Source organism: Culex quinquefasciatus, chromosome 3 (genome assembly GCF_015732765.1).
Source record: "Culex quinquefasciatus strain JHB chromosome 3, VPISU_Cqui_1.0_pri_paternal, whole genome shotgun sequence".
NCBI lineage: Eukaryota > Metazoa > Arthropoda > Insecta > Diptera > Culicidae > Culex > Culex quinquefasciatus.
In genome coordinates this window covers 141,879,298-141,905,049 of record NC_051863.1, presented here as the reverse complement: position 1 = coordinate 141,905,049, position 25,752 = coordinate 141,879,298, and the positions used below count along the sequence as shown (strand labels likewise).

The 25,752-nt window shown below is 40.2% G+C and overlaps 1 protein-coding gene across 11 annotated transcripts in view; it reads left to right on the top strand.

The window, feature by feature from the left end:
* Positions 1 to 25,752, top strand: part of LOC6048902 (poly(rC)-binding protein 3) — a 516,717-nt gene that overhangs the window by 441,684 nt on the left and 49,281 nt on the right. For 5 of the 11 annotated variants that reach the window (XM_038260118.1, XM_038260119.1, XM_038260110.1 and 2 more), the window contains 2 exons: positions 19,907 to 20,009; positions 22,466 to 22,793. In XM_038260118.1, coding sequence (XP_038116046.1) covers positions 19,907 to 20,009; positions 22,466 to 22,793 — 431 coding nt within the window. The remainder of the gene's footprint in view (positions 1 to 19,906; positions 20,010 to 22,465; positions 22,794 to 25,752) is intronic. The other 6 variants (XM_038260120.1, XM_038260113.1, XM_038260117.1 and 3 more) reach the window with 3 other exon arrangements.

Genomic DNA, 25,752 nt, shown 5'->3' with positions numbered 1-25,752 from the left:
CTAGAACAGTTAAAAGCATACAAAATTTCGCTTCGTGGGGTGTGTCAAACCCATATTGATTATTATGAAAAAATGAATACTTTCAAAAAATACGGTATTTTGTGATTTTTTTTCTTTGTTGTATTTATACTTTGAAACTAACTATATTTTCAAAAGAATATTTTCAAACAGAAAGTGAAAGTTCAAAATAATTTGATTGGATTAAGTAAATTTTAGAAATTTCTTTAAAAAAAAGTTATCGTCCATTATCGTCGATAAATTATCGCCGATCGATTTTCAAACATTTCAAATGAACCAAATGATACGATTAAATGTGATTAAAATATTACAAAAGGGGTGAAAAAATTTCACAAAAGTTTCTCCCTCTCAGATAATTGTTGAAAAAAATTTCAACTTTTCAAACATATGTTTTTGAATTAGATTAGGAGAGGATGGATACAATTTGTAAAAAAATATTTTTTTTTGTGATTCTTATTAACTCTCAAATCACAAATGTTGCATTATAAAAACAAACTCACACAAAAGTACTTTTTGGTTCCAAATTTAATTTAACATCCAGAAAAGATTTTTGTTTTGGGAAAATTTTCAATATTTTCCAAAATTCAGTATTTTTTCATAAAAATTATAGCCTTGTGAAAAAAAAAAACAAAGCGTTTGACGGACTCTAGAGCTTATTTGCCTTATCAAAACTAGATTTGAACAGTGAAAAATTCCCAGAATCACGCGAAAATCTAATTATCCAGCAATGTTGCAAATGAGTGATAGAAAAAAACTATCATTTGTTGATTCCTTCACAAATATATCAAATAGTTTTTGTTTTTGCGACCGACCAGCTTGCTAGATTGCTTCTTTTGACTCGTGTTTCTCAGCAAGTGCATTCTCTTTCTATCAACCCTCCTTCTTCTCCGCAATCACGTGCTCTCACCGCTGAGTCTGTCGTTCTCTCAGCAAACCGTTCTGTAAGAACGCGAGAGAGCGCTTTGGAACCGAGTTTAAATAACGTCCCGATAATCTGCGCTGGCGAAATTGGTTTTGTGACTACTTTTGTGATCATAAATTGAGGGGCGGGAGGATGATTTTGAATGTGGGAATGAACAGAGAATGTCGAATCGGCATGAAGATCTGTGATCAGGGATGAAATACTCACAAAAAAATCATTTTCGCTTGCGAGCTTTCTTCACCCGCGAAAGAAAGAGGAGGCAAATCATGCAAAAGAATCGCTCCCGAACTTCTCCTCGAAAATCAATCTATAGATGATTTTTTGTGAATTTCTTTTTCAGCACCACTTAAAATGATTTATTTCGCTTTGTTTACACACATTGACAGGTCATTTTTCAACGTGTGACGTTACACTTGCAAGTGTAGTAGAGGAAAAGATGTTAAGCCGAATAATCAAGATGATGATTTTTTTGATTCCTTTTACCGATCTTTCGTGCGCGAGAGAGGAGAGCCATGTTCCTTTCGGATTTTTTCTCTTGATGAACGTTCGAAGATTTTCTTTTGATGATGATTCTACCGTCGCAGCCTGTGATATTTGAGGATTGAGTTTTCAGGCAGAATAATTATTGTCGCTTAGAACTAGTAGTTTGATATTTTTACAAAAAAAGGTGCAGGTGGTTATGTTCTACATGACCAATATGACAAAGAACTTTGTACAAAACTCTAAAAATCATGCTATTTTTATTTATATTTTTTAATTCTTTGCCTATTTATTTAAACCTGAATAATTAATTCGAATTAAATTTATTCAATCAATGGCACCGGTAGAACCATTTTTATCACCAGTATCAAAAACCATGAATTTTGATACCCATATTGCCCCAAGTCGTATGGTTCAATAAATGTCCCCCGGTAGAACCTTCCCTCAGGGCCATGGCCACTCCAGGTGTGGCAAATCCTGTCAAAATGGCCATTTTCATCACCAGTATCAAAAACCATGAATTTTGATACCCATATCGCCCAAAGTCGTATGGTTCGATAAATGTATCCCCGGTAGAACCTTCCCCAAGGCACTGGCCAATCCGGGTGTGGCCAATCCTGTCAAAATGGCCATTTTCATCACCAGTATCAAAAACCATGAATTTTGATACCCATATTGCCCAAAGTCGTATGGTTCGATAAATGTCCCCCGGTAGAACCTTCCCTCAGGGCCATGGCCACTCCGGGTGTGGCTAATCCTGTCAAAATGGCCATTTTCATCACCAGTATCAAAAACCATGAATTTTGATACCCATATTGCCCCAAGTCGTATGGTTCAATAAATGTCCCCCCGGTAGAACCTTCCCTCAGGGCCATGGCCACTCCGGGTGTGGCCAATCCTGTCAAAATGGCCATTTTCATCACCAGTATCGAAAACCATGAATTTTGATACCCATATTGCCCCAAGTCGTATGGTTCGATAAATGTCCCCCCGGTAAAACCTTCCCTCAGGGCCATGGCCACTCCGGGTGTGGCCAATCCTGTCAAAATGGCCATTTTCATCACCAGTATCAAAAACCAGGAATTTTGATACCCATATTGCCCCAAGTCGTATGGTTCGATAAATGTCCCCCCGGTAAAACCTTCCCTCAGGGCCATGGCCACTCCGGGTGTGGCCAATCCTGTCAAAATGGCCATTTTCATCACCAGTATCAAAAACCATGAATTTTGATACCCATATTGCCCCAAGTCGTATGGTTCGATAAATGTCCCCCCGGTAAAACCTTCCCTCAGGGCCATGGCCACTCCGGGTGTGGCCAATCCTGTCAAAATGGCCATTTTCATCACCAGTATCAAAAACCATGAATTTTGATACCCATATTGCCCCAAGTCGTATGGTTCGATAAATGTCCCCCCGGTAAAACCTTCCCTCAGGGCCATGGCCACTCCGGGTGTGGCCAATCCTATCAAAATGGCCATTTTCATCACCAGTATCAAAAACCATGAATTTTGATACCCATATCGCCCAAAGTCGTATGGTTCGATAAATGTATCCCCGGTAGAACCTTCCCCAAGGCACTGGCCAATCCGGGTGTGGCCAATCCTGTCAAAATGGCCATTTTCATCACCAGTATCAAAACCATGAATTTTGATACCCATATTGCCCAAAGTCGTATGGTTCGATAAATGTCCCCGGTAGAACCTTCCTCAGGGCCATGGCCACTCCGGGTGTGGCTAATCCTGTCAAAATGGCCATTTTCATCACCAGTATCAAAAACCATGAATTTTGATACCCATATTGCCCAAGTCGTATGGTTCGATAAATGTCCCCCGGTAAAACCTTCCTCAGGGCCATGGCCACTCGGGTGTGGCCAATCCTGTCAAAATGGCCATTTTCATCACCAGTATCGAAAACCATGAATTTTGATACCCATATTGCCCCAAGTCGTATGGTTCGATAAATGTCCCCCCGGTAAAACCTTCCCTCAGGGCCATGGCCACTCCGGGTGTGGCCAATCCTGTCAAAATGGCCATTTTCATCACCAGTATCAAAAACCAGGAATTTTGATACCCATATTGCCCCAAGTCGTATGGTTCGATAAATGTCCCCCCGGTAAAACCTTCCCTCAGGGCCATGGCCACTCCGGGTGTGGCCAATCCTGTCAAAATGGCCATTTTCATCACCAGTATCAAAAACCATGAATTTTGATACCCATATTGCCCCAAGTCGTATGGTTCGATAAATGTCCCCCCGGTAAAACCTTCCTCAGGGCCATGGCCACTCCGGGTGTGGCCAATCCTGTCAAAATGGCCATTTTCATCACCAGTATCAAAAACCATGAATTTTGATACCCATATTGCCCCAAGTCGTATGGTTCGATAAATGTCCCCCCGGTAAAACCTTCCCTCAGGGCCATGGCCACTCCGGGTGTGGCAAATCCTGTCAAAATGGCCATTTTCATCACCAGTATCAAAAACCATGAATTTTGATACCCATATCGCCCAAAGTCGTATGGTTCGATAAATGTATCCCCGGTAGAACCTTCCCCAAGGCACTGGCCAATCCGGGTGCGGCCAATCCTGTCAAAATGGCCATTTTCATCACCAGTATCAAAAACCATGAATTTTGATACCCATATTGCCCAAAGTCGTATGGTTCGATAAATGTCCCCCGGTAGAACCTTCCCTCAGGGCCATGGCCACTCCGGGTGTGGCTAATCCTGTCAAAATGGCCATTTTCATCACCAGTATCAAAAACCATGAATTTTGATACCCATATTGCCCAAAGTCGTATGGTTCGATAAATGTCCCCCCGGTAGAACCTTCCCTCAGGGCCATGGCCACTCCGGGTGTGGCCAATCCTGTCAAAATGGCCATTTTCATCACCAGTATCGAAAACCATGAATTTTGATACCCATATTGCCCCAAGTCGTATGGTTCGATAAATGTCCCCCCGGTAAAACCTTCCCTCAGGGCCATGGCCACTCCGGGTGTGGCCAATCCTGTCAAAATGGCCATTTTCATCACCAGTATCAAAAACCAGGAATTTTGATACCCATATTGCCCAAAGTCGTATGGTTCGATAAATGTCCCCCCGGTAAAACCTTCCCTCAGGGCCATGGCCACTCCGGGTGTGGCCAATCCTGTCAAAATGGCCATTTTCATCACCAGTATCAAAAACCATGAATTTTGATACCCATATTGCCCCAAGTCGTATGGTTCGATAAATGTCCCCCCGGTAAAACCTTCCCTCAGGGCCATGGCCACTCCGGGTGTGGCCAATCCTTCAAAATGGCCATTTTCATCACCAGTATCAAAAACCATGAATTTTGATACCCATATTGCCCAAAGTCGTATGGATCGATAAATGTCCCCCCGGTAGAACCTTCCCTCAGGGCCATGGCCACTCCGGGTGTGGCCAATCCTATCAAAATGGCCATTTTCATCACCAGTATCAAAAACCATGAATTTTGATACCCATATTGCCCCAAGTCGTATGGTTCAATAAATGTCCCCCCGGTAAAACCTTCCCTCAGGGCCATGGCCACTCCGGGTGTGGCCAATCCTGTCAAAATGGCCATTTTCATCACCAGTATCAAAAACCAGGAATTTTGATACCCATATTGCCCCAAGTCGTATGGTTCGATAAATGTCCCCCCGGTAAAACCTTCCCTCAGGGCCATGGCCACTCCGGGTGTGGCCAATCCTGTCAAAATGGCCATTTTCATCACCAGTATCAAAAACCATGAATTTTGATACCCATATTGCCCCAAGTCGTATGGTTCGATAAATGTCCCCCCGGTAAAACCTTCCCTCAGGGCCATGGCCACTCCGGGTGTGGCAAATCCTGTCAAAATGGCCATTTTCATCACCAGTATCAAAAACCATGAATTTTGATACCCATATTGCCCAAAGTCGTATGGTTCGATAAATGTATCCCCGGTAGAACCTTCCCCAAGGCACTGGCCAATCCGGGTGCGGCCAATCCTGTCAAAATGGCCATTTTCATCACCAGTATCAAAAACCATGAATTTTGATACCCATATTGCCCAAAGTCGTATGGTTCGATAAATGTCCCCCGGTAGAACCTTCCCTCAGGGCCATGGCCACTCCGGGTGTGGCTAATCCTGTCAAAATGGCCATTTTCATCACCAGTATCAAAAACCATGAATTTTGATACCCATATTGCCCAAAGTCGTATGGTTCGATAAATGTCCCCCCGGTAGAACCTTCCCTCAGGGCCATGGCCACTCCGGGTGTGGCCAATCCTGTCAAAATGGCCATTTTCATCACCAGTATCGAAAACCATGAATTTTGATACCCATATTGCCCCAAGTCGTATGGTTCGATAAATGTCCCCCCGGTAAAACCTTCCCTCAGTGCCATGGCCACTCCGGGTGTGGCCAATCCTGTCAAAATGGCCATTTTCATCACCAGTATCAAAAACCAGAATTTTGATACCCATATTGCCCAAGTCGTATGGTTCGATAAATGTCCCCCGGTAAAACCTTCCCTCAGGGCCATGGCCACTCCGGGTGTGGCCAATCCTGTCAAAATGGCCATTTTCATCACCAGTATCAAAAACCATGAATTTTGATACCCATATTGCCCCAAGTCGTATGGTTCGATAAATGTCCCCCCGGTAGAACCTTCCCTCAGGGCCATGGCCACTCCGGGTGTGGCCAATCCTTCAAAATGGCCATTTTCATCACCAGTATCAAAAACCATGAATTTTGATACCCATATTGCCCAAAGTCGTATGGATCGATAAATGTCCCCCCGGTAGAACCTTCCCTCAGGGCCATGGCCACTCCGGGTGTGGCCAATCCTATCAAAATGGCCATTTTCATCACCAGTATCAAAAACCATGAATTTTGATACCCATATTGCCCCAAGTCGTATGGTTCAATAAATGTCCCCCCGGTAAAACCTTCCCTCAGGGCCATGGCCACTCCGGGTGTGGCCAATCCTGTCAAAATGGCCATTTTCATCACCAGTATCAAAAACCATGAATTTTGATACCCATATTGCCCCAAGTCGTATGGTTCGATAAATGTCCCCCCGGTAAAACCTTCCCTCAGGGCCATGGCCACTCCGGGTGTGGCCAATCCTATCAAAATGGCCATTTTCATCACCAGTATCAAAAACCATGAATTTTGATACCCATATTGCCCAAAGTCGTATGGTTCGATAAATGTCCCCCCGGTAGAACCTTCCCTCAGGGCCATGGCCACTCCGGGTGTGGCCAATCCTATCAAAATGGCCATTTTCATCACCAGTATCAAAAACCATGAATTTTGATACCCATATTGCCCAAAGTCGTATGGTTCGATAAATGTCCCCCCGGTAGAACCTTCCCTCAGGGCCATGGCCACTCCGGGTGTGGCCAATCCTGTCAAAATGGCCATTTTCATCACCAGTATCGAAAACCATGAATTTTGATACCCATATTGCCCCAAGTCGTATGGTTCGATAAATGTCCCCCCGTTAAAACCTTCCCTCAGGGCCATGGCCACTCCGGGTGTGGCCAATCCTGTCAAAATGGCCATTTTCATCACCAGTATCAAAAACCATGAATTTTGATACCCATATTGCCCCAAGTCGTATGGTTCGATAAATGTCCCCCCGGTAAAACCTTCCCTCAGGGCCATGGCCACTCCGGGTGTGGCCAATCCTGTCAAAATGGCCATTTTCATCACCAGTATCAAAAACCATGAATTTTGATACCCATATTGCCCAAAGTCGTATGGTTCGATAAATGTCCCCTGGTAGAACCTTCCCTCAGGGCCATGGCCACTCCGGGTGTGGCCAATCCTGTCAAAATGGCCATTTTCATCACCAGTATCAAAAACCATGAATTTTGATACCCATATTGCCCAAAGTCGTATGGTTCGATAAATGTCCCCCGGTAGAACCTTCCCTCAGGGCCATGGCCACTCCGGGTGTGGCCAATCCTGTCAAAATGGCCATTTTCATCACCAGTATCAAAAACCATGAATTTTGATACCCATATTGCCCCAAGTCGTATGGTTCGATAAATGTCCCCGGTAGAACCTTCCCTCAGGGCCATGGCCACTCCAGGTGTGGCCAATCCTGTCAAAATGGCCATTTTCATCACCAGTATCAAAAACCATGAATTTTGATACCCATATTGCCCAAAGTCGTATGGTTCGATAAATGTCCCCCGGTAAAACCTTCCCTCAGGGCCATGGCCACTCCGGGTGTGGCCAATCCTATCAAAATGGCCATTTTCATCACCAGTATCAAAAACCATGAATTTTGATACCCATATTGCCCCAAGTCGTATGGTTCGATAAATGTCCCCCGGTAGAACCTTCCCTCAGGGCCATGGCCACTCCGGGTGTGGCCAATCCTATCAAAATGGCCATTTTCATCACCAGTATCAAAAACCATGAATTTTGATACCCATATTGCCCAAAGTCGTATGGTTCGATAAATGTCCCCCCGGTAGAACCTTCCCTCAGGGCCATGGCCACTCCGGGTGTGGCCAATCCTATCAAAATGGCCATTTTCATCACCAGTATCAAAAACCATGAATTTTGATACCCATATTGCCCAAAGTCGTATGGTTCGATAAATGTCCCCCCGGTAGAACCTTCCCTCAGGGCCATGGCCACTCCGGGTGTGGCCAATCCTATCAAAATGGCCATTTTCATCACCAGTATCAAAAACCATGAATTTTGATACCCATATTGCCCAAAGTCGTATGGTTCGATAAATGTCCCCCCGGTAGAACCTTCCCTCAGGGCCAGGCCACTCCGGGTGTGGCCAATCCTGTCAAAATGGCCATTTTCATCACCAGTATCAAAAACCATGAATTTTGATACCCATATTGCCCCAAGTCGTATGGTTCGATAAATGTCCCCCCGGTAAAACCTTCCCTCAGGGCCATGGCCACTCCGGGTGTGGCCAATCCTGTCAAAATGGCCATTTTCATCACCAGTATCAAAAACCATGAATTTTGATACCCATATTGCCCCAAGTCGTATGGTTCGATAAATGTCCCCCGGTAGAACCTTCCCTCAGGGCCATGGCCACTCCGGGTGTGGCCAATCCTGTCAAAATGGCCATTTTCATCACCAGTATCAAAAACCATGAATTTTGATACCCATATTGCCCCAAGTCGTATGGTTCGATAAATGTCCCCCCGGTAAACCTTCCCTCAGGGCCATGGCCACTCCGGGTGTGGCCAATCCTGTCAAAATGGCCATTTTCATCACCAGTATCAAAAACCATGAATTTTGATACCCATATTGCCCCAAGTCGTATGGTTCGATAAATGTCCCCCGGTAGAACCTTCCCTCAGGGCCATGGCCACTCCGGGTGTGGCCAATCCTATCAAAATGGCCATTTTCATCACCAGTATCAAAAACCATGAATTTTGATACCCATATTGCCCCAAGTCGTATGGTTCGATAAATGTCCCCCCGGTAAAACCTTCCCTCAGGGCCATGGCCACTCCGGGTGTGGCCAATCCTGTCAAAATGGCCATTTTCATCACCAGTATCAAAAACCATGAATTTTGATACCCATATTGCCCCAAGTCGTATGGTTCGATAAATGTCCCCCCGGTAAAACCTTCCCTCAGGGCCATGGCCACTCCGGGTGTGGCCAATCCTGTCAAAATGGCCATTTTCATCACCAGTATCAAAAACCATGAATTTTGATACCCATATTGCCCCAAGTCGTATGGTTCGATAAATGTCCCCCCGGTAAAACCTTCCCTCAGGGCCATGGCCACTCCGGGTGTGGCAAATCCTGTCAAAATGGCCATTTTCATCACCAGTATCAAAAACCATGAATTTTGATACCCATATTGCCCAAAGTCGTATGGTTCGATAAATGTCTCCCGGTAGAACCTTCCCCAGGGCCATGGCCAATCCGGGTGTGGCCAATCCTGTCAAAATGGCCATTTTCATCACCAGTATCAAAAACCATGAATTTTGATACCCATATTGCCCAAAGTCGTATGGTTCGATAAATGTCCCCCGTAGAACCTTCCCTCAGGGCCATGGCCACTCCGGGTGTGGCTAATCCTGTCAAAATGGCCATTTTCATCACCAGTATCGAAAACCATGAATTTTGATACCCATATTGCCCCAAGTCGTATGGTTCGATAAATGTCCCCCCGGTAAAACCTTCCCTCAGGGCCATGGCCACTCCGGGTGTGGCCAATCCTGTCAAAATGGCCATTTTCATCACCAGTATCAAAAACCATGAATTTTGATACCCATATTGCCCCAAGTCGTATGGTTCGATAAATGTCCCCCCGGTAAAACCTTCCCTCAGGGCCATGGCCACTCCGGGTGTGGCCAATCCTGTCAAAATGGCCATTTTCATCACCAGTATCAAAAACCATGAATTTTGATACCCATATTGCCCCAAGTCGTATGGTTCGATAAATGTCCCCCGGTAGAACCTTCCCTCAGGGCCATGGCCACTCCGGGTGTGGCCAATCCTGTCAAAATGGCCATTTTCATCACCAGTATCAAAAACCATGAATTTTGATACCCATATTGCCCAAAGTCGTATGGTTCGATAAATGTCCCCCGGTAGAACCTTCCCTCAGGGCCATGGCCACTCCGGGTGTGGCCAATCCTGTCAAAATGGCCATTTTCATCACCAGTATCAAAAACCATGAATTTTGATACCCATATTGCCCCAAGTCGTATGGTTCGATAAATGTCCCCCCGGTAAAACCTTCCCTCAGGGCCATGGCCACTCCGGGTGTGGCCAATCCTGTCAAAATGGCCATTTTCATCACCAGTATCAAAAACCATGAATTTTGATACCCATATTGCCCCAAGTCGTATGGTTCGATAAATGTCCCCCGGTAAAACCTTCCCTCAGGGCCATGGCCACTCCGGGTGTGGCCAATCCTGTCAAAATGGCCATTTTCATCACCAGTATCAAAAACCATGAATTTTGATACCCATATTGCCCAAAGTCGTATGGTTCGATAAATGTCCCCCGGTAGAACCTTCCCTCAGGGCCATGGCCACTCCGGGTGTGGCCAATCCTATCAAAATGGCCATTTTCATCACCAGTATCAAAAACCATGAATTTTGATACCCATATTGCCCAAAGTCGTATGGTTCGATAAATGTCCCCCGGTAGAACCTTCCCTCAGGGCCATGGCCACTCCGGGTGTGGCCAATCCTGTCAAAATGGCCATTTTCATCACCAGTATCAAAAACCATGAATTTTGATACCCATATTGCCCAAAGTCGTATGGTTCGATAAATGTCCCCCCGGTAGAACCTTCCCTCAGGCCATGGCCACTCCGGGTGGCCAATATCCTAGTTTGGTCCCAACCCCATTGCCTTGAATCATTCTGGTTTCCGAGTGACCGTTCTTACAATGTTTTTAGAACAGAATTCCTCCCAAGGTGGTGCACAACCTGTGTCTTTCAATGTGTGTATGTGTGTGTGAGCAATAAAATTACCACCGTCGATCCGTCTCTGACGGATTTTCGGTCAAAACTAACTATTCAGAGGCTATCTGTTAGCTTATATAGTCCGCATGAAATGTGGCAACAATGGTGCAACATTCTCGCGTGACAGTTCCAAGCAAGCAGGAGACGAGGCAAAAATTGCACCATGTTGCCACATTTCATGCGGACTATATAAGCTAACAGATAGCCTCTGAACAGTTAGTTTTGACCGAAAATCCGTCAGAGACGGATCGACGGTGGTAATTTTATTGCTCACACACATACACATTGAAAGACACAGGTTGTGCACCACCTTGGGAGGAATTCGGTTCTAAAGAACATTGTAAGAACGGTCACTCGGAAACCAGAATGATTCAAGGCAATGGGGTTGGGACCAAACTGGTAGGATATTGGCCACACCCGGAGTGGCCATGGCCCTGAGGGAAGGTTCTACCGGGGGGACATTTATCGAACCATACGACTTTGGGCAATATGGGTATCAAAATTCATGGTTTTTGATACTGGTGATGAAAATGGCCATTTTGAAGGATTGGCCACACCCGGAGTGGCCATGGCCCTGAGGGAAGGTTCTACCGGGGGGACATTTATCGAATCATACGACTTGGGGCCATATGGGTATCAAAATTCATGGTTTTTGATACTGGTGATGAAAATGGCCATTTTGACAGGATTGGCCACACCCGGAGTGGCCATTGCACAGTGTTCGGAATGGCAAAATTAAGAGGAATAAATTGATAACTCTTTTTTGACGTCCTAGCAAAATGGTGTCTTCGGAAGAGTTGTTGTACTTGATAAGGGCTATCTTTTGAAGTTATTGACATACAGGGTGACGACCTTCCAGGGTGTCTACCATAATTAACTTTGTTGGATGACGTTGTAGGGCAAAGTTGTAGAGGAGAAAAATTCATGAAGGTTGGCCGAAGGTGCCAAATTTGTAGCTCTTAATCTACTCGAGATATACGCCAGTTTTGCAAAAATGGTCCAAAAAGCACTTTTTTGTGATAACTTAAAATGTTAGCGTTTTAGCGGCCTACTATGTTCTGAAGAGATGTTTATGACATAAAATTACATATCTTTGCCGAAAACAGCAAAATGTTTTGAGCCTTAATTGAGGAGTTATAACCATTTTTAAGTGATTTTGAGCCTATTTTCAAGTTGCAATGTATTCAAAATGGCGCATTTTGGCGCAAAACCGAACAATGCACCTGAAAGTACACACTTTCAACTACATTTCCTGAAAATATCTCCGTGTATATATTTTTAGATATCTCAATTTGAATTTGCCGATTTTTAATCAATTTATTTATAAATGTTATACGAAATCATAATGAATACATGGTGAAAATCGGTAAATTGAAGGGTTTTTATGGAAATTACATTGTCTATGAAAAAATACGACAACCTTTCCAGAGTGACCACATATAAAAGGAAATACTTAATTTTAAATAAGAACAATTATTTAAAATTTTCACTTACATTATTTTTGGGAAAAACATGTATTTATTCATAATTTTAAAATGTGTATCATAATTTTAAGCATGAACAATGTTTTACTGCGGACGTCAATAATTAGAGTTCACGTGCGGTGATACGACCGTAAGATAATGGTCGCATGACAGCCGCAAGACAACCGCAGAACAAATTTTTGGCTGTTGTCAAAGGTTGCCTGGAGTTTTGAGCTGACTTTTTGGAAAATATTGAAAACAAACCAAGTTGACAGCCAAATCAACCAGAATTTCAGTTCAACTTGCTGATTTTTACACTGCGGTAATAAGGCGGCAACAATCTCCTGTCACTCACAGCGAAGGAGAAACGTGATTTTATCTCGTAATAAGCAATATTAAAATCGATCAATTTACCCTTTCAATTTACCGATTATTACTACGTTTAAATAAAATTCCGCTTAAAAATTATAAACAAATTGATTAAAAACCGTCAAATTCAAATTTAGATACAGTGGACTCTCTCGCTGTCGATATTGAAGGGACCGTCGAGAGCAGGAGTTATGAAATTATAGAACAAAAAATCAAAGCAATCTATTTGAAGGGACTGAAAAATTTATTGACAGCTGGAGTAATATTGATATCGAGAAGATCGACAACGAGAGAGTCCACTGTATCTCTAAATCGACACCGATCGACACGGAGATATTTTCAGAAAATGTAGTTGAAAGTGTGTACTTTCATGTGCATTGTTCGGTTTTGCGCCAAAATTCGCCATTTCGAAAACATTGCAACTTAAAAATATGCTCAAAATCACTTACAAATGGTTATAACTCCTCAATAAAGGCTCACAACATTTTGCTGTCTTGGGCAAAGATGTGTAATTTTATGTCATAAACAACTCTTCAGAACATAGTAGGCCGCTAAAATGCTAACATTTGAAGTTATCACAAAAAAAGTGCTTTTTTACCATTTTTGCAAAAATGACGTAGTAGATTAAGAGCTACAAATTTGGCGCCTTTGACAAACTTTCATGAAATTTTCTCCTCTACAACTTTGCGCAATACACCAAAGCCCTACAACGTCATCCAACAGAGTTAGTTTTTGGTTGACACCCTGGAAGGTCGTCACCCTGTATGTCAATAACTTTAAAAGATAGCCCTTATCAAGTTCAACAACTCTTCCGAAGACACCATTTGGCTAGGAGGTCAAATAAAGGAGTAATCAATTGATTCAAATGCCCTGAGGGAAGGTTTTACCGGGGGGATATTTATCGAACCATATAAATTGGAGCAATATGGGTATCAAAATTCATGGTTTTTGATACTGGTAATGAAAATGGACATTTTGGCAGGGTTGGCCTCAACCGAAGTGGCCATGGCCCTGGGGAAGGTTCTACCGGGGACATTTATCGAACCATACGACTTGGGACGGTACCAAAAACCATGAATTTTGATACCCATATTGCCCCAAGTCGTATAGTTCGATAAATGTCCCCCCCGGTAGAACCTTCCCTCAGGGCCATGGCCATTCCGAGTGTGGCCAATCCTGTCAAAATGGCCATTTTCATCACCAGTATCAAAAACCATGAATTTTGATACCCATATTGCCCCAAGTCGTATGATTCAAATGTCCCCCCGGTAGAACCTTCCCTCAGGCCATGGCCACTCCGGGTGTGGCCAATCCTGTCAAAATAACCATTTTCATCACCAGTATCAAAAACCATGAATTTTGATACCCATATTGCCCCAAGTCGTATGGTTCGATAAATGTCCCCCCGGTAGAACCTTCCCTCAGGGCCATGGCCACTCCGGGTGTGGCCAATCCTGTCAAAATGGCCATTTTCATCACCAGTATCAAAAACCATGAATTTTGATACCCATATTGACTTAAGTCGTATGGTTCGATAAATGTCCCCCCGGTAGAACCTTCCCTCAGGGCCATGGCCACTCCGGGTGTGGCCAATCCTGTCAAAATGGCCATTTTCATCACCAGTATCAAAAACCATGCATTTTGATACCAATATTGCCTCAAGTCGTATGGTTCGATAAATGTCCCCCCGGTAGATTCTTCCCTCAGGGCCAGGCCACTCCGGGTGTGGCCAATCCTGTCAAAATGGCCATTTTCATCACCAGTATCAAAAACCATGAATTTTGATACCCATATTGCCCAAAGTCGTATGGTTCGATAAACGTCCTCCCGGTAGAACCTTCCCTCAGGGCCATGGCCACTCCGGGTGTGACCAATCCTGTCAAAATGGCCATTTTCATCACCAGTATCAAAAACCATGAATTTTGATACCCATATTGCCCCAAGTCGTATGGTTCGATAAACGTTCCCCCGGTAGAACCTTCCTTCAGGGCCATGGCCACTCCGGGTGTGGCCAATCCTGTCAAAATAGCCATTTTCATCACCAGTATCAAAAACCATGAATTTTAACCCATATTGTCCCAAAACGTATGGTTCGATAAATGTCCCCCGGTAGAACCTTCCCTCAGGGCCATGGCCACTCCGGGTGTGGCCAATCCTGTCAAAATGGCCATTTTCATCACCAGTATCAAAACCATGAATTTTGATACCCATATTGCCCAAAGTCGTATGGTTCGATAAATGTCCCCCGGTAGAACCTTCCTCAGGGCCATGGCCACTCCGGGTGTGGCCAATGGCCTTTTCATCACCAGTATCAAAATGAATTTTGATACCCATATTGCCCAAAGTCGTATGGTTCGATAAATGTCCGGTAGAACCTCAATGGCCACAATATCCTACCAGTGGTCCCATTGCCTTGAATGGTGTGACCGTAAATGTTCTTTATCGGTCTCTGACGGATTTTCGGTCAAAACTAACTGTTCAGAGGCTATCTGTTAGCTTATATAGTCCGCATGAAATGTGGCAACATGGTGCAATTTTTGCCTCGTCTCCTGCTTGCTTGGAACTGTCACGCGAGAATGTTGCACCATTGTTGCCACACTTCATTCGTTGCTGACCCCTTCCGCAGTACCAAGCATGCAACATTTTCGTAACGCGCGACATTTTTCGTTTTTCTGGATTGACACCTCACCAGAATAGAGCCCTTAGGACAAAGTTCTTTGTCAAAAAAAATCCAATATTAAAATCACTCAGGTATCATGCAACTCAGAAATATCACACAATTTGTACTCCTAACAACCAATGTTGGAGAAGAAAAAGAAGTTTGGAAAAAATAAGTTACACATGAATTTGGGGCCTTTCTATGGTGTGCTTCTCAATAGGTCCAAAATATAGACAACTTCCCAACGACTTGTTACCAAATTTCAATAAATACAAATCCTCGTGTTCCTGCAGCCATACGAGAGGGGTGTTTCACCCGAAGTTAGGCCAAAACCCGTTCAACGGTGACGACCAGCAGGCCTTTGATTTATCCTGCATCGGAACGACCTCCTCCAAAAAAAGGACAAGGCCAATAATGATCCCCCTTCCATTTTCGCCCCAAGCCCACAATTGTCATGTTAGTGGTCAAATTGGGGGGTGGCAAATCGAGCGAATAAATTCCTGTCCGAAGAACCCGTAACGGGTAATGGTGGGTTTGTTCGTCCGACACCGACTATAAAACCACGGAACGACACTCCAAACAGGGGAGAATCCTGGGTTAGGGATCCATATGTCGCAGTTCGCTCCTGGTGGGGGTGAAATCTGCCAGGTCTTTTGCGTTGATGGCTGGGATTTTGTTCCTCGCAATCTGGGATGTGTTAGTTTAGTTGATGGTGAACGATTAAAGGGTGATCGGGACTGGGGTCATATGGGATAAAGGTGGCACGTGGCTTTGTTTTGAAGTTGTTACATACACAGCAAAAAAAAGTTGAATTTTGGAATGTTGAAAATTTGGTAGGTTGAATTTTACTCATTTTTTGATTAATATTACTCAAAAAATGTGTAAAAATGTGAACCTGATGAATATTCATCAGAAACTGATGAAAATTCACCAATTCCTGATGTAATATTACACATTATTTTTGCCACAAGATCTGTCACCATTTCCTGATGAATATTACCATCATTTTTTTTTCTGTGTAGTCACCTTAGTAATATCAACACTTTTAATGTCATAATTAATTGGTATGTTTTGAGTGCTAAGTTGTCAGAGGTTATCATTCTCATGCTTAAAACTAGAACAGAAACGTTGGTTTCCAAAAAGATCATTGTGAACTTCCAACAATAATCGCTTAAAATCGTCCTGACAGCGCCTACCTGGATATTCCATTTTCCAACGTGCGTTGAGATTGCTCTGACAGCAGTACACGCAAAACGTATTTGCCCGCGCCAATCAGTGCTGCGATTTTCACCGCTTGCTACGCCTCCCCCTACACCTCATGTCAACAACCGTCCGAGTCCTTATTCAAACAACAACAGCACCGACTGGTGAAAGCCAAACAGGACGCGCGTCATTACACCCCGGTGTTTCGATGCTCTTTTTTGGTCCCTTTAGAGGACTTTGTCAAGTATTTTGAAACAATTTTTAAAGATTGCATTGAATGTTGCACGCAATAAATTTCATTTTGCATTCAACATTGAGTGCAAGTTTTAAATAATAAACGTTGAAAAGCCTACTTCCAGGCGTATTTTCCCCCTTTTCGGAACTTGAAGGGTTTCGAATCCGTGCTCTTTCCACGCACTCAAATCCATGATTATTTGCTACCAATTTGCTGATTGACTGTCTGTTCGGATAATGTGCCCACTTTATGGGACATCGAGAACCAACGCGTCCATGAATCATGTTGAAGCATTTTTGTCCCCACAAATCTCTGGCAGCCAGGTGATGGATGGATACTCTCACCCCCTAACCATGGCGTCGAAAGCGTCAACAGACAACAGTATGGCGCAGCTAATAAATTATGACCCAGAACCTGCCGGGATTAGTATTCCTTTGAAGTGTGTCTCGTCACGAAGACAAAACGGCACGCTATCTAGAGCGCGGGAATGACTAATTTATTTTCCAAACGGATTATTATGCAAATTTCGGCGGGGAAGGGGAAGTGCCAAATTATCTGATTTCAGAGAGAGTGAGAAAGTGAGTGGGAAATGAGTTCGGCACCTTAGGCTAATTTTGCGAAATTAGAAAAACGCTAATTTGGCTTTCGCTCTATTAAGGGTACGTGCTTTGGAACGGTGTCGTCCTGGCAGATCTTTGGGGAGTTTTTGCAAGAAGGAAATTGATTTTGGACGCTGATAGCGAAAATGCCGTCATTATTTAAAAAAAGGCTCAAACGTTGCTGGATGATAGCAATCTAAAACACTTTAGGAAAATTGGGTTTATGTTTATTAGTTTTTTTCCGTATGCGAATTTTCTGTTCATTTATGTTAATGTGAAGATTCTTAAGAATTTATGCAACCATTTTGGAACCAAAAAGTCTTCAAAATCCTCTAACTTTTCAGAATCATAGATGAACCTTTGAATTATCCTGAATCATGAGAATGTCTGAATTCCAAATAATTCTAGGAATATAATAATCAGAAAAAATCTTAACGTAGAAATTTCAGAAAACATGTACCTAAATGAGGAGTTCTCTTGAATTTTGCCAAAAAATCGTTTTTTGATTTTGGTATTTCTTTCGATTTGGATGAAATTTTGTCCATCGATTCCTTAGGTCCAAATGAGCCATTTTGCATCATTGGTTTCTTGGCTGTTCATAAAAAGAAAAACTATAGCTTGAAAAAAGGATTTTCTGGTCGATTTCGTGTCTTTGAAAAAAAAAAAAAGTATTTTAAATTCCCAAAAAATGTTGAAATAAAGCGTTTTCGAAAAAATTCATAATGATTTTTTTTTTGAAGCAGTGTCTTTGGTTTGGCCGTTTGGCCTTGCAATGAATTGAAAATATAGAAATTGAGTTTTCTAATTGTTTCTTTTGATACGATTTTTAAGTGAAACTCGTGAAATGTTAATCCATTATTTTTTTTTATTTAAAATCACTTCTTACATTACTAACTATTCTTCCCGAAGCGTCTCAATTATATCCTACAACTTTGCCAAAGACACCAAATCGATCAGATAGTAAAGAATGTTAAGGATTAGCTTAAAAAAGAATATATTCCAGAAATGATATGAAAATTTTCAGCTCTAAAATATTCTTAATTTCATGGATGTGAAATATCTTGACATTTCTAGAATTTCAGAAAAATCAAATATTCAAATATCAAATATTCTAAACATCTTTAGTTTTAAATTTAGGCCGTTGCAAATATTTTTTGAAGTTTATGTCCCTCGTCTCTGACCAAAGTCGAGGGGGGGGGGGGTGGAAAAAAAATAAAAATGTTTAAAAATTGAATTTACGAGCCATGGTTTCAACATTTCAATGAAAAAAGTGTTTTAAAATGCATTAAACACCTGTCCAGTTGTTTTGCAAGCATTAGTTTCCAAAATATCTAAGTATTGACGAAAATTTCTTGTTTCGCGAAAAAAAAGTTTTTGCGGTGCTGTGCATTGGAATTTCATAAAAATTCTAAATATTTTTAATGCAGCCCAAACATGTTAAATATGATTATTGATTATTGATTATTGCAGAAAAATGCATTTTAGATTGTTTTCAGTTGATTTAACTTCTATTTTCATTGAAATTTTTAAGTTTTTTGAAAAAAGGGGGCGACATAAACTTTGAAAAATATTTGCAACGGCCTTATTTCTAAGAAATAAAAAAATTATTCAATGTGCATGGCATTCTCAGGTATTTTTATAATCCAAAGACACTTTGGTATCTTAAATATTTTTGGTTAACATTTGAATAATATAAGAACAACAAGGTAATAAATGGACTGTACCTGTACCCTAGACATGTCAAGCTTCTGAAAAAAAAAGACAATGCTAAATATTAAAATTCCGTAATAACTTTTAAATAGGGCATATTTTGTCTTGTTCTAGCCCAAGGAAATGCCCTATTGAAAAGCTAATGCGGAAATCATGATCTGATTTGATCTTTTTTGAACTATATAAATAATTTACTTTCAAAGAACAATATGAAACTCAGGATCTAAAATACCAAGCAAATCCTGAGAATATTCAGCTGTGAAGATTTTGGACACAGAAATCCTTGGATTTATACAAAGCTTCTTAAATTATTTTCTTTACTTAGACAATTTCATGGATTGCAGGAAATTTTATAAATCTTTGCATTAGTTTAATTTTGATCACTTTTTAACATAATAAGATTTTTTTGGGTTAAAAGTAGCACATACTCGAAACCTCTTCGATATTAGCTAGATAATCCTCGTGTTCAACCTTATCCTTCTGGTATGTACATAAATCCGATCTAATTCCACCCCACCTCGCACCCAACTAAAACCAATCACCGTAGTGGAGTCCGGAATGTCACTGTGTGTGTGTTCTTGTTTGAAACCTGGTGTGGTGGCGTTTGATCTGCATAGTCTGAACTCTCCCCTTTAGCCACCCTCGCGTTGACCCCGCCCCCTCTCCGCCGGATGTTACATTAGTCTCCCCCCCCCCCCCTCTTCGTCCAAATTCTTTGAAGCCAGAAACTAATTACAATTCCCACCTTTCGTCTCTCTTTTTTCATCAATCCCACTTCAATTGCTGCACCAGGTTGGTGGACTGGCCAAGAACCCGCTGGCAGGACTGGCCGCGCTCGGGCTCGCCGGTGCCATTCCGACCAACACGGGTGGACTGAACCCCACAGGTGAGTTGGGTGTGTATGATTTTTACTTTTTTTATTTATCTATTTTTAATTTCGCTGATGTCGCTACAATCATACATTTTTATATGCGCTAATTGGAGAGTCGCACTGGTTTGAGGTGCTTGGTGATTGGATTGCTTTTTGGAAAATGGTCATCTCGAACCAGTGCGATGATCTTCGGTTGAATCGATTGGTGAACTGCTGCTATTCTAACTGATTTCTGATTTCTCTTAAAAATATCTTTTTAAGTTCATTAATCTCAAATTTGATTTAAGCCAATTAGATTGTTTTTGTTGCAATGTTTAAGGTGAAACGGGACGCCAGTTCATGAACAACTTCTGTTTTACTAAAATTAATTTCTGAACTCGACAGATCTTTATATTTATCATCTTTAACAGACAGATTTTGTTTAAATTACGGCATTTTCCTTAAAAGTTCTTCAAAAAACTCGAGTCGTGGTGCCAATATGACGCTGCATTCCCGTTTCACCGTAATGATTTTTCAAGTCATTAATACTCGCTTTCTGCTTAATTTTTCAATTCGATTTTTATAAATTCATGGCTTTTTTCAAATTTTGGAATAACTTTTAAATAGAACCGAATAGCTCAGATTCTTTTCATTTATATTTTTAAAATTATTTTTGATAGACTCATTTTGATTATCCTAACCATTAAATGATAAATGTATTTTTTTTTTGAGATTATAGAGCTTTTTGAATTTATAAGATATTTTAATTTTTTTAATTCAGAATATTTACTGTCTCAAATATTTTTTTCATTCAAACATTTTTTAACTGACTGACAAAAAGTTGTTTTTTCATCTTTGAATGACTTTTGGTTTCTTCATGTTTTTAAAATAAGAAAAACACATTCACAGCATGTTTTTTATTTAAATATTGAAAGTACCTAGTTTACCAGTTTAACAATTTGATTTTTTTTGAAAAAAGTTTTTTAAATGGTTTTGTAAACATCGTAAGATTTTTTCAAAAAGAATTACATTTTTACTATGCCAACATTTTTAAAATATTTTGATTCGCATTGTAAAGTTTGAATTAATGATGTGTGTTTAGAATAATAAGTAGAAAATCAAGTAGAAAATGAATTTCATGATTTTCTTTCCCCTTTACATATTTCCGAAAAAAAAACTTATATGATAAAACTTGTAAATCAATTCTTATTTATAAATATTTATTTTTCCTGATTTCGTCAGATGGAACACTTTCAGTTCCATTTTTTTATTGTAGACTTTTCATAACATTATTGGAATCATGCCCTATGCATTCTGTGATACTCTTTGCTCTTTATTTTTGAAAGATTAGCTGAAAACTTGGGCCCTCAAAAAAAATAAACGATTTAATCAAGAATTAATTTTTTTTCAATTTGCTTTGCTATTCTTCTATCTACTTACTAAAAAAAAAAAATTTGATTTTAAATATTCAAAATTCTATTAAAGAATTAGTTTCAAATAAAATTTTATAAAATTTCTGAACACAGTCAAATGTATATTACTGTGAGACTTTAACTGAGCAAAAACTTTTAATATTTTTTTCATGAAATAAAATTTGCCTTTCAAGTTTAATTTAACGAGTTTTTGAATGTTCAATTTGAAAAAAAGGAAGATTATCAATTTTGAGTGCTTTCAAAATGTTTTTTTTTAATCCTACAAATTTGAACTTTAAATAAAAAAAAATATTGGCCTAAGTTACAAAATACCATGTTCAAATTTCCGTATCGAAAGCTGTTTTTTTATCAACAGAGAACACCATTTCTAAGTTTAGTTTCAAAATTATCAAATCTTACTTCCTTGGAATGGAAATAATTATTCCGATTTTTCCATACAATATTAAAGTTTCAATATTGATATTTTTGTCCCTTGATGTTTGTGTTATGGTCAAAGTTTATTTAAATTTGTTTTAAAACTTTATTAAATTTCCACGAATTATCTACGATAAGTTAACATCTCTGAAAATATTGATATTATTAAAATGTCTACGTTGTGTTCAATAATTCAGTCATTCCAGGATTCCGAACCCGAATTTCTTTTCTCTTTTGCACAAAATATCCTTACAATGTACGCTAGACAAATTTATTTTAAGATTTCCATTTTTCAAATTATATAGTTTTTAGAAATTCTTAGACATCTGATATTGCTAGTATTTTTTTCTTTTTGTGTCGTTCTGTGAGAATATGAAATTAATTGTTCCTTATATTCTCATTTACCAACATAACATTCAAAAAATTTAAAAATAAGTTGCACCAATCGATTCGCTTTATTCCATTTCTTGTTTGTTTAATTCTGCACAACAACCACCTAAGTTTATCATTTTTCGCTAATCCACACCTTCCGACTTGTTCTCACCCCTCACAAAAACCCCGCCCGACCTGAACCCTCAATCCCCCTTCCTTGTACCCCCTCTTCTCATCACTGTGACCCGCCGCCCCGTGGCCCGCCGTGGTTTAAAACGTTAGTTTCTCCCCCGTCTGTCGCCTCGCCCATAGCCCTGGCCGCGCTGGCCGGCTCCCAGCTGCGGACCAACAACAACCGCAACGCGGCCGTGGCCCAGGCCGCCGCCGCCCAGGTCCAGTCGCAGTCGCACGAGATGACGGTGCCAAACGACCTGATCGGGTGCATCATCGGCAAGGGCGGCACCAAGATCGCCGAGATCCGCCAGATCTCCGGCGCCATGATCCGGATCTCGAACTGCGAGGAGCGGGACAGCGGCAACACCGACCGGACCATCACCATCACCGGCAATCCGGACTCGGTCGCGCTGGCGCAGTATCTCATCAACATGAGGTAAGTGGAAACCACTATTTTTGATGACTTCTTATTTTCATTCGGTTTTGGACGTCTCAAAGGGGCGGCCAATTGATGGACTTGGCCGAAAAGAGTGGGGGGAAAATGCAGACTAGTGCGTCTCTAGCGTTGTAGTCCTCTTGTATATTAACTTTGTTCTACTTCTACTTTACCGACAACACTACCTACATGTAGAGTCGCTCTCTGTCGTATCTTCTTGTTAAAGTTTCCGCTGGTTGTACAGAATCGTAGACCTCCCGATGACCGTGTGTTTTTCGTTTTCGTTTGGAGAAGAAAACTGTTTAATTTCGTTCGATCGTATACCGTTCCTAACTGCTACAGAACTGTGAAAAGGATTCGTCCCCAATTTGAAAAATACCAACAACTTTGTGCACTCTCTCACAACTGAACTTCCCAAAAAACTTCCTTCAGCCAGCCATATCCCGCCATAACTCCGCCCAAAACTTAATCAAGCTCTAAACATCGTCGTTGTGACTCCACGCCGCGCGTCATCATCCGATCATCATGCTGCATAACAATCGCACCAACACCACCACCACCACCATTCATTCAAGAGATCCTTCAAGTTCTTCTCCTCCCGTTCCGAGTGCAAATCCTGTGATCCGAGACTTCCTGAGACCCCCTTGCATTTTGTTCAACGCAACAACACTTTCCTCCAAACGTACTAACTCCACCACTCCACTGTCGTTAATCTGTGTAATTTGAGATGTGTCATCTAAAAAAAAACAAAATACGCTAAATCAGACAGTTCACACACACACACACACACACACACACACACACACACACACACACACACACACACACAAACGAAGAGTTTTGAAAATATTATATAAAACTGCCGCTTGGCTGTTTTGTTTACTAAATTTGAATTGGTTTTTTTTATGCTCAATCTTCATTATTCGTCAAATTTATTAATAGATCATCCCTCGAAGTCACACAGTAAAAAAATCTGTTTATTTGGAAGGTGAAAAATTTGTAGCTGTAATTTTACCTCAATTTAGACTGAAAATGTGGTAAAACACTTAAATGTGGTGAAATTACACAATTTTAGAGGTAAAATTACACATTTGTTGTCTTAAAAGATGTACCCATTACCAGATATAATATTATCATGTTTTTTACTCTGCATAAAAGTTTAAAATAATTTACAGAGATATTTCAAATTTCAAATAAATTTTAAAAAAATGTAGCAATATTTTATTTGACAACAAATGTTATCATGTTTTACACACTCAGAAATCTACTTTATTTTTATGCTCAACACAGCAAAAAAATCCGATTGTAAAATCGCATGCAAAAGCATGCACATCACCTTCGTCAAAATAAACACTTAATGTTACACACTGCATGTGCAATTTTTGTAAACACAAAAAAAAAAGTTGCAACCGATGGGATTCAAACCCAGCTCCAACAGTGAGGACTGGTGCCTTAGCCCGGTCGGCCATTAGACCGATGGAGAATGGAAAGGATAAACGCATATATGAGCATGACATTTCAGTCAAGCAGGTTTCCCATACTGATGAGCTACATATTTTAGGATTTTTATTACACAGGATTTCATAAAATATTGCAAAATTTATTATACACGCAGCATGATTACTACTATATTTGCTGTGAATGTCTGTTGTCAGGGCCGTAGCCAGGATTTTTGTTCGGGGGGGGCTTGGGTTCAAAAATTCAAAGGTTATGGAAATCAGTAAATCAGAAATTCCATTTGTTTAAATTCACCTGGCTAACGGTAAGATTATTGAGACGAATTATAAAACTGTAAAATAATGTATGCAAAAAAGATTAAAAAAAAACTTCATCCTATGTTTAAAATAAAATAAATTGAAGAAATTGCTTCATCAAAAATCCACTTTTTTTCATATACCATGTTTATATATAAGGATTTGAAAAGAAAGTAATTTTCTTACGTTTTCTTGGATTGTTGAAATTTAAACGAATTTCATGAAAAACTGTCCGCTAGCAAATTATCGTTAAATTTAAAATATACCCTAAATAAATTTGTGATCAAAAAAAATGCCAGAAGAATGTTAATTTATCTCACTTATGTATAATTTCGTTTATCAACAAATCTGGATGAAAAACTTATGAACAAATAAAAAAAATAAAAATAAATTTCTACTATCTAATTTAAAACCGTTTAGATTGAAATTTTTAGCTGTGTGTATATTTTGATGGCAAATTTTATAATTAAAAACTATGAAGTGAAAAAAATTGTTGCACGATTTTTAAACAAAATAAAACTCATAACTTAACTTTTCTTGAAATTTTATTTTAAAAAACATTAACACTGTTTTATTAAAATTGTTTTAGGGCTATTGAAGCTATTGCTTATTTTCTAAATATAATGCATCCTCTCCCAACTAAAAAAAAGTTTAAGTACTGGTTATATTAAATTCCGTTTTTTTTACTGAATTTTAATGTATAAAGAGATAATAAGAAATGTTAAATAAATAGCGCCGCAATATTTACTAAAAAAATGCATTTATTTGAAGCAAGCTTAAATCATAGTTTGATTTTTACCGATAAAATCAAACAAAAAAAATGCTGAAAAATTGCTTCAGAATTTTGAGTATTGATAAAATCATGCAAATCGTTGAAAATTTTTAAATCAGATCCTTATTTCTAAAAGTTTTTTTTATAGCAAATAATATATGGTTGAGTGCTGTCAAAATTTTATCTTCGAATAAATATAGTTCAATTTTTCCTTTAACCCTCTACTGCCCAAATTTTTTTTTCGAAAATATTTATTTTTCCCTTGTTTAGGAGGTCATTTTGAGCAACTTTTGTTCTACAAAAAACTTTACTTCTCTTGTTTTATGTTTATCTTGTTTTATTTTTAGTATTTTAATTTGCATTTATCTTCTTAGTTTATGTTTGTTTTTGGTAGTATTTGGCCTATTCTACCACCTGATATAATTTCATTTTG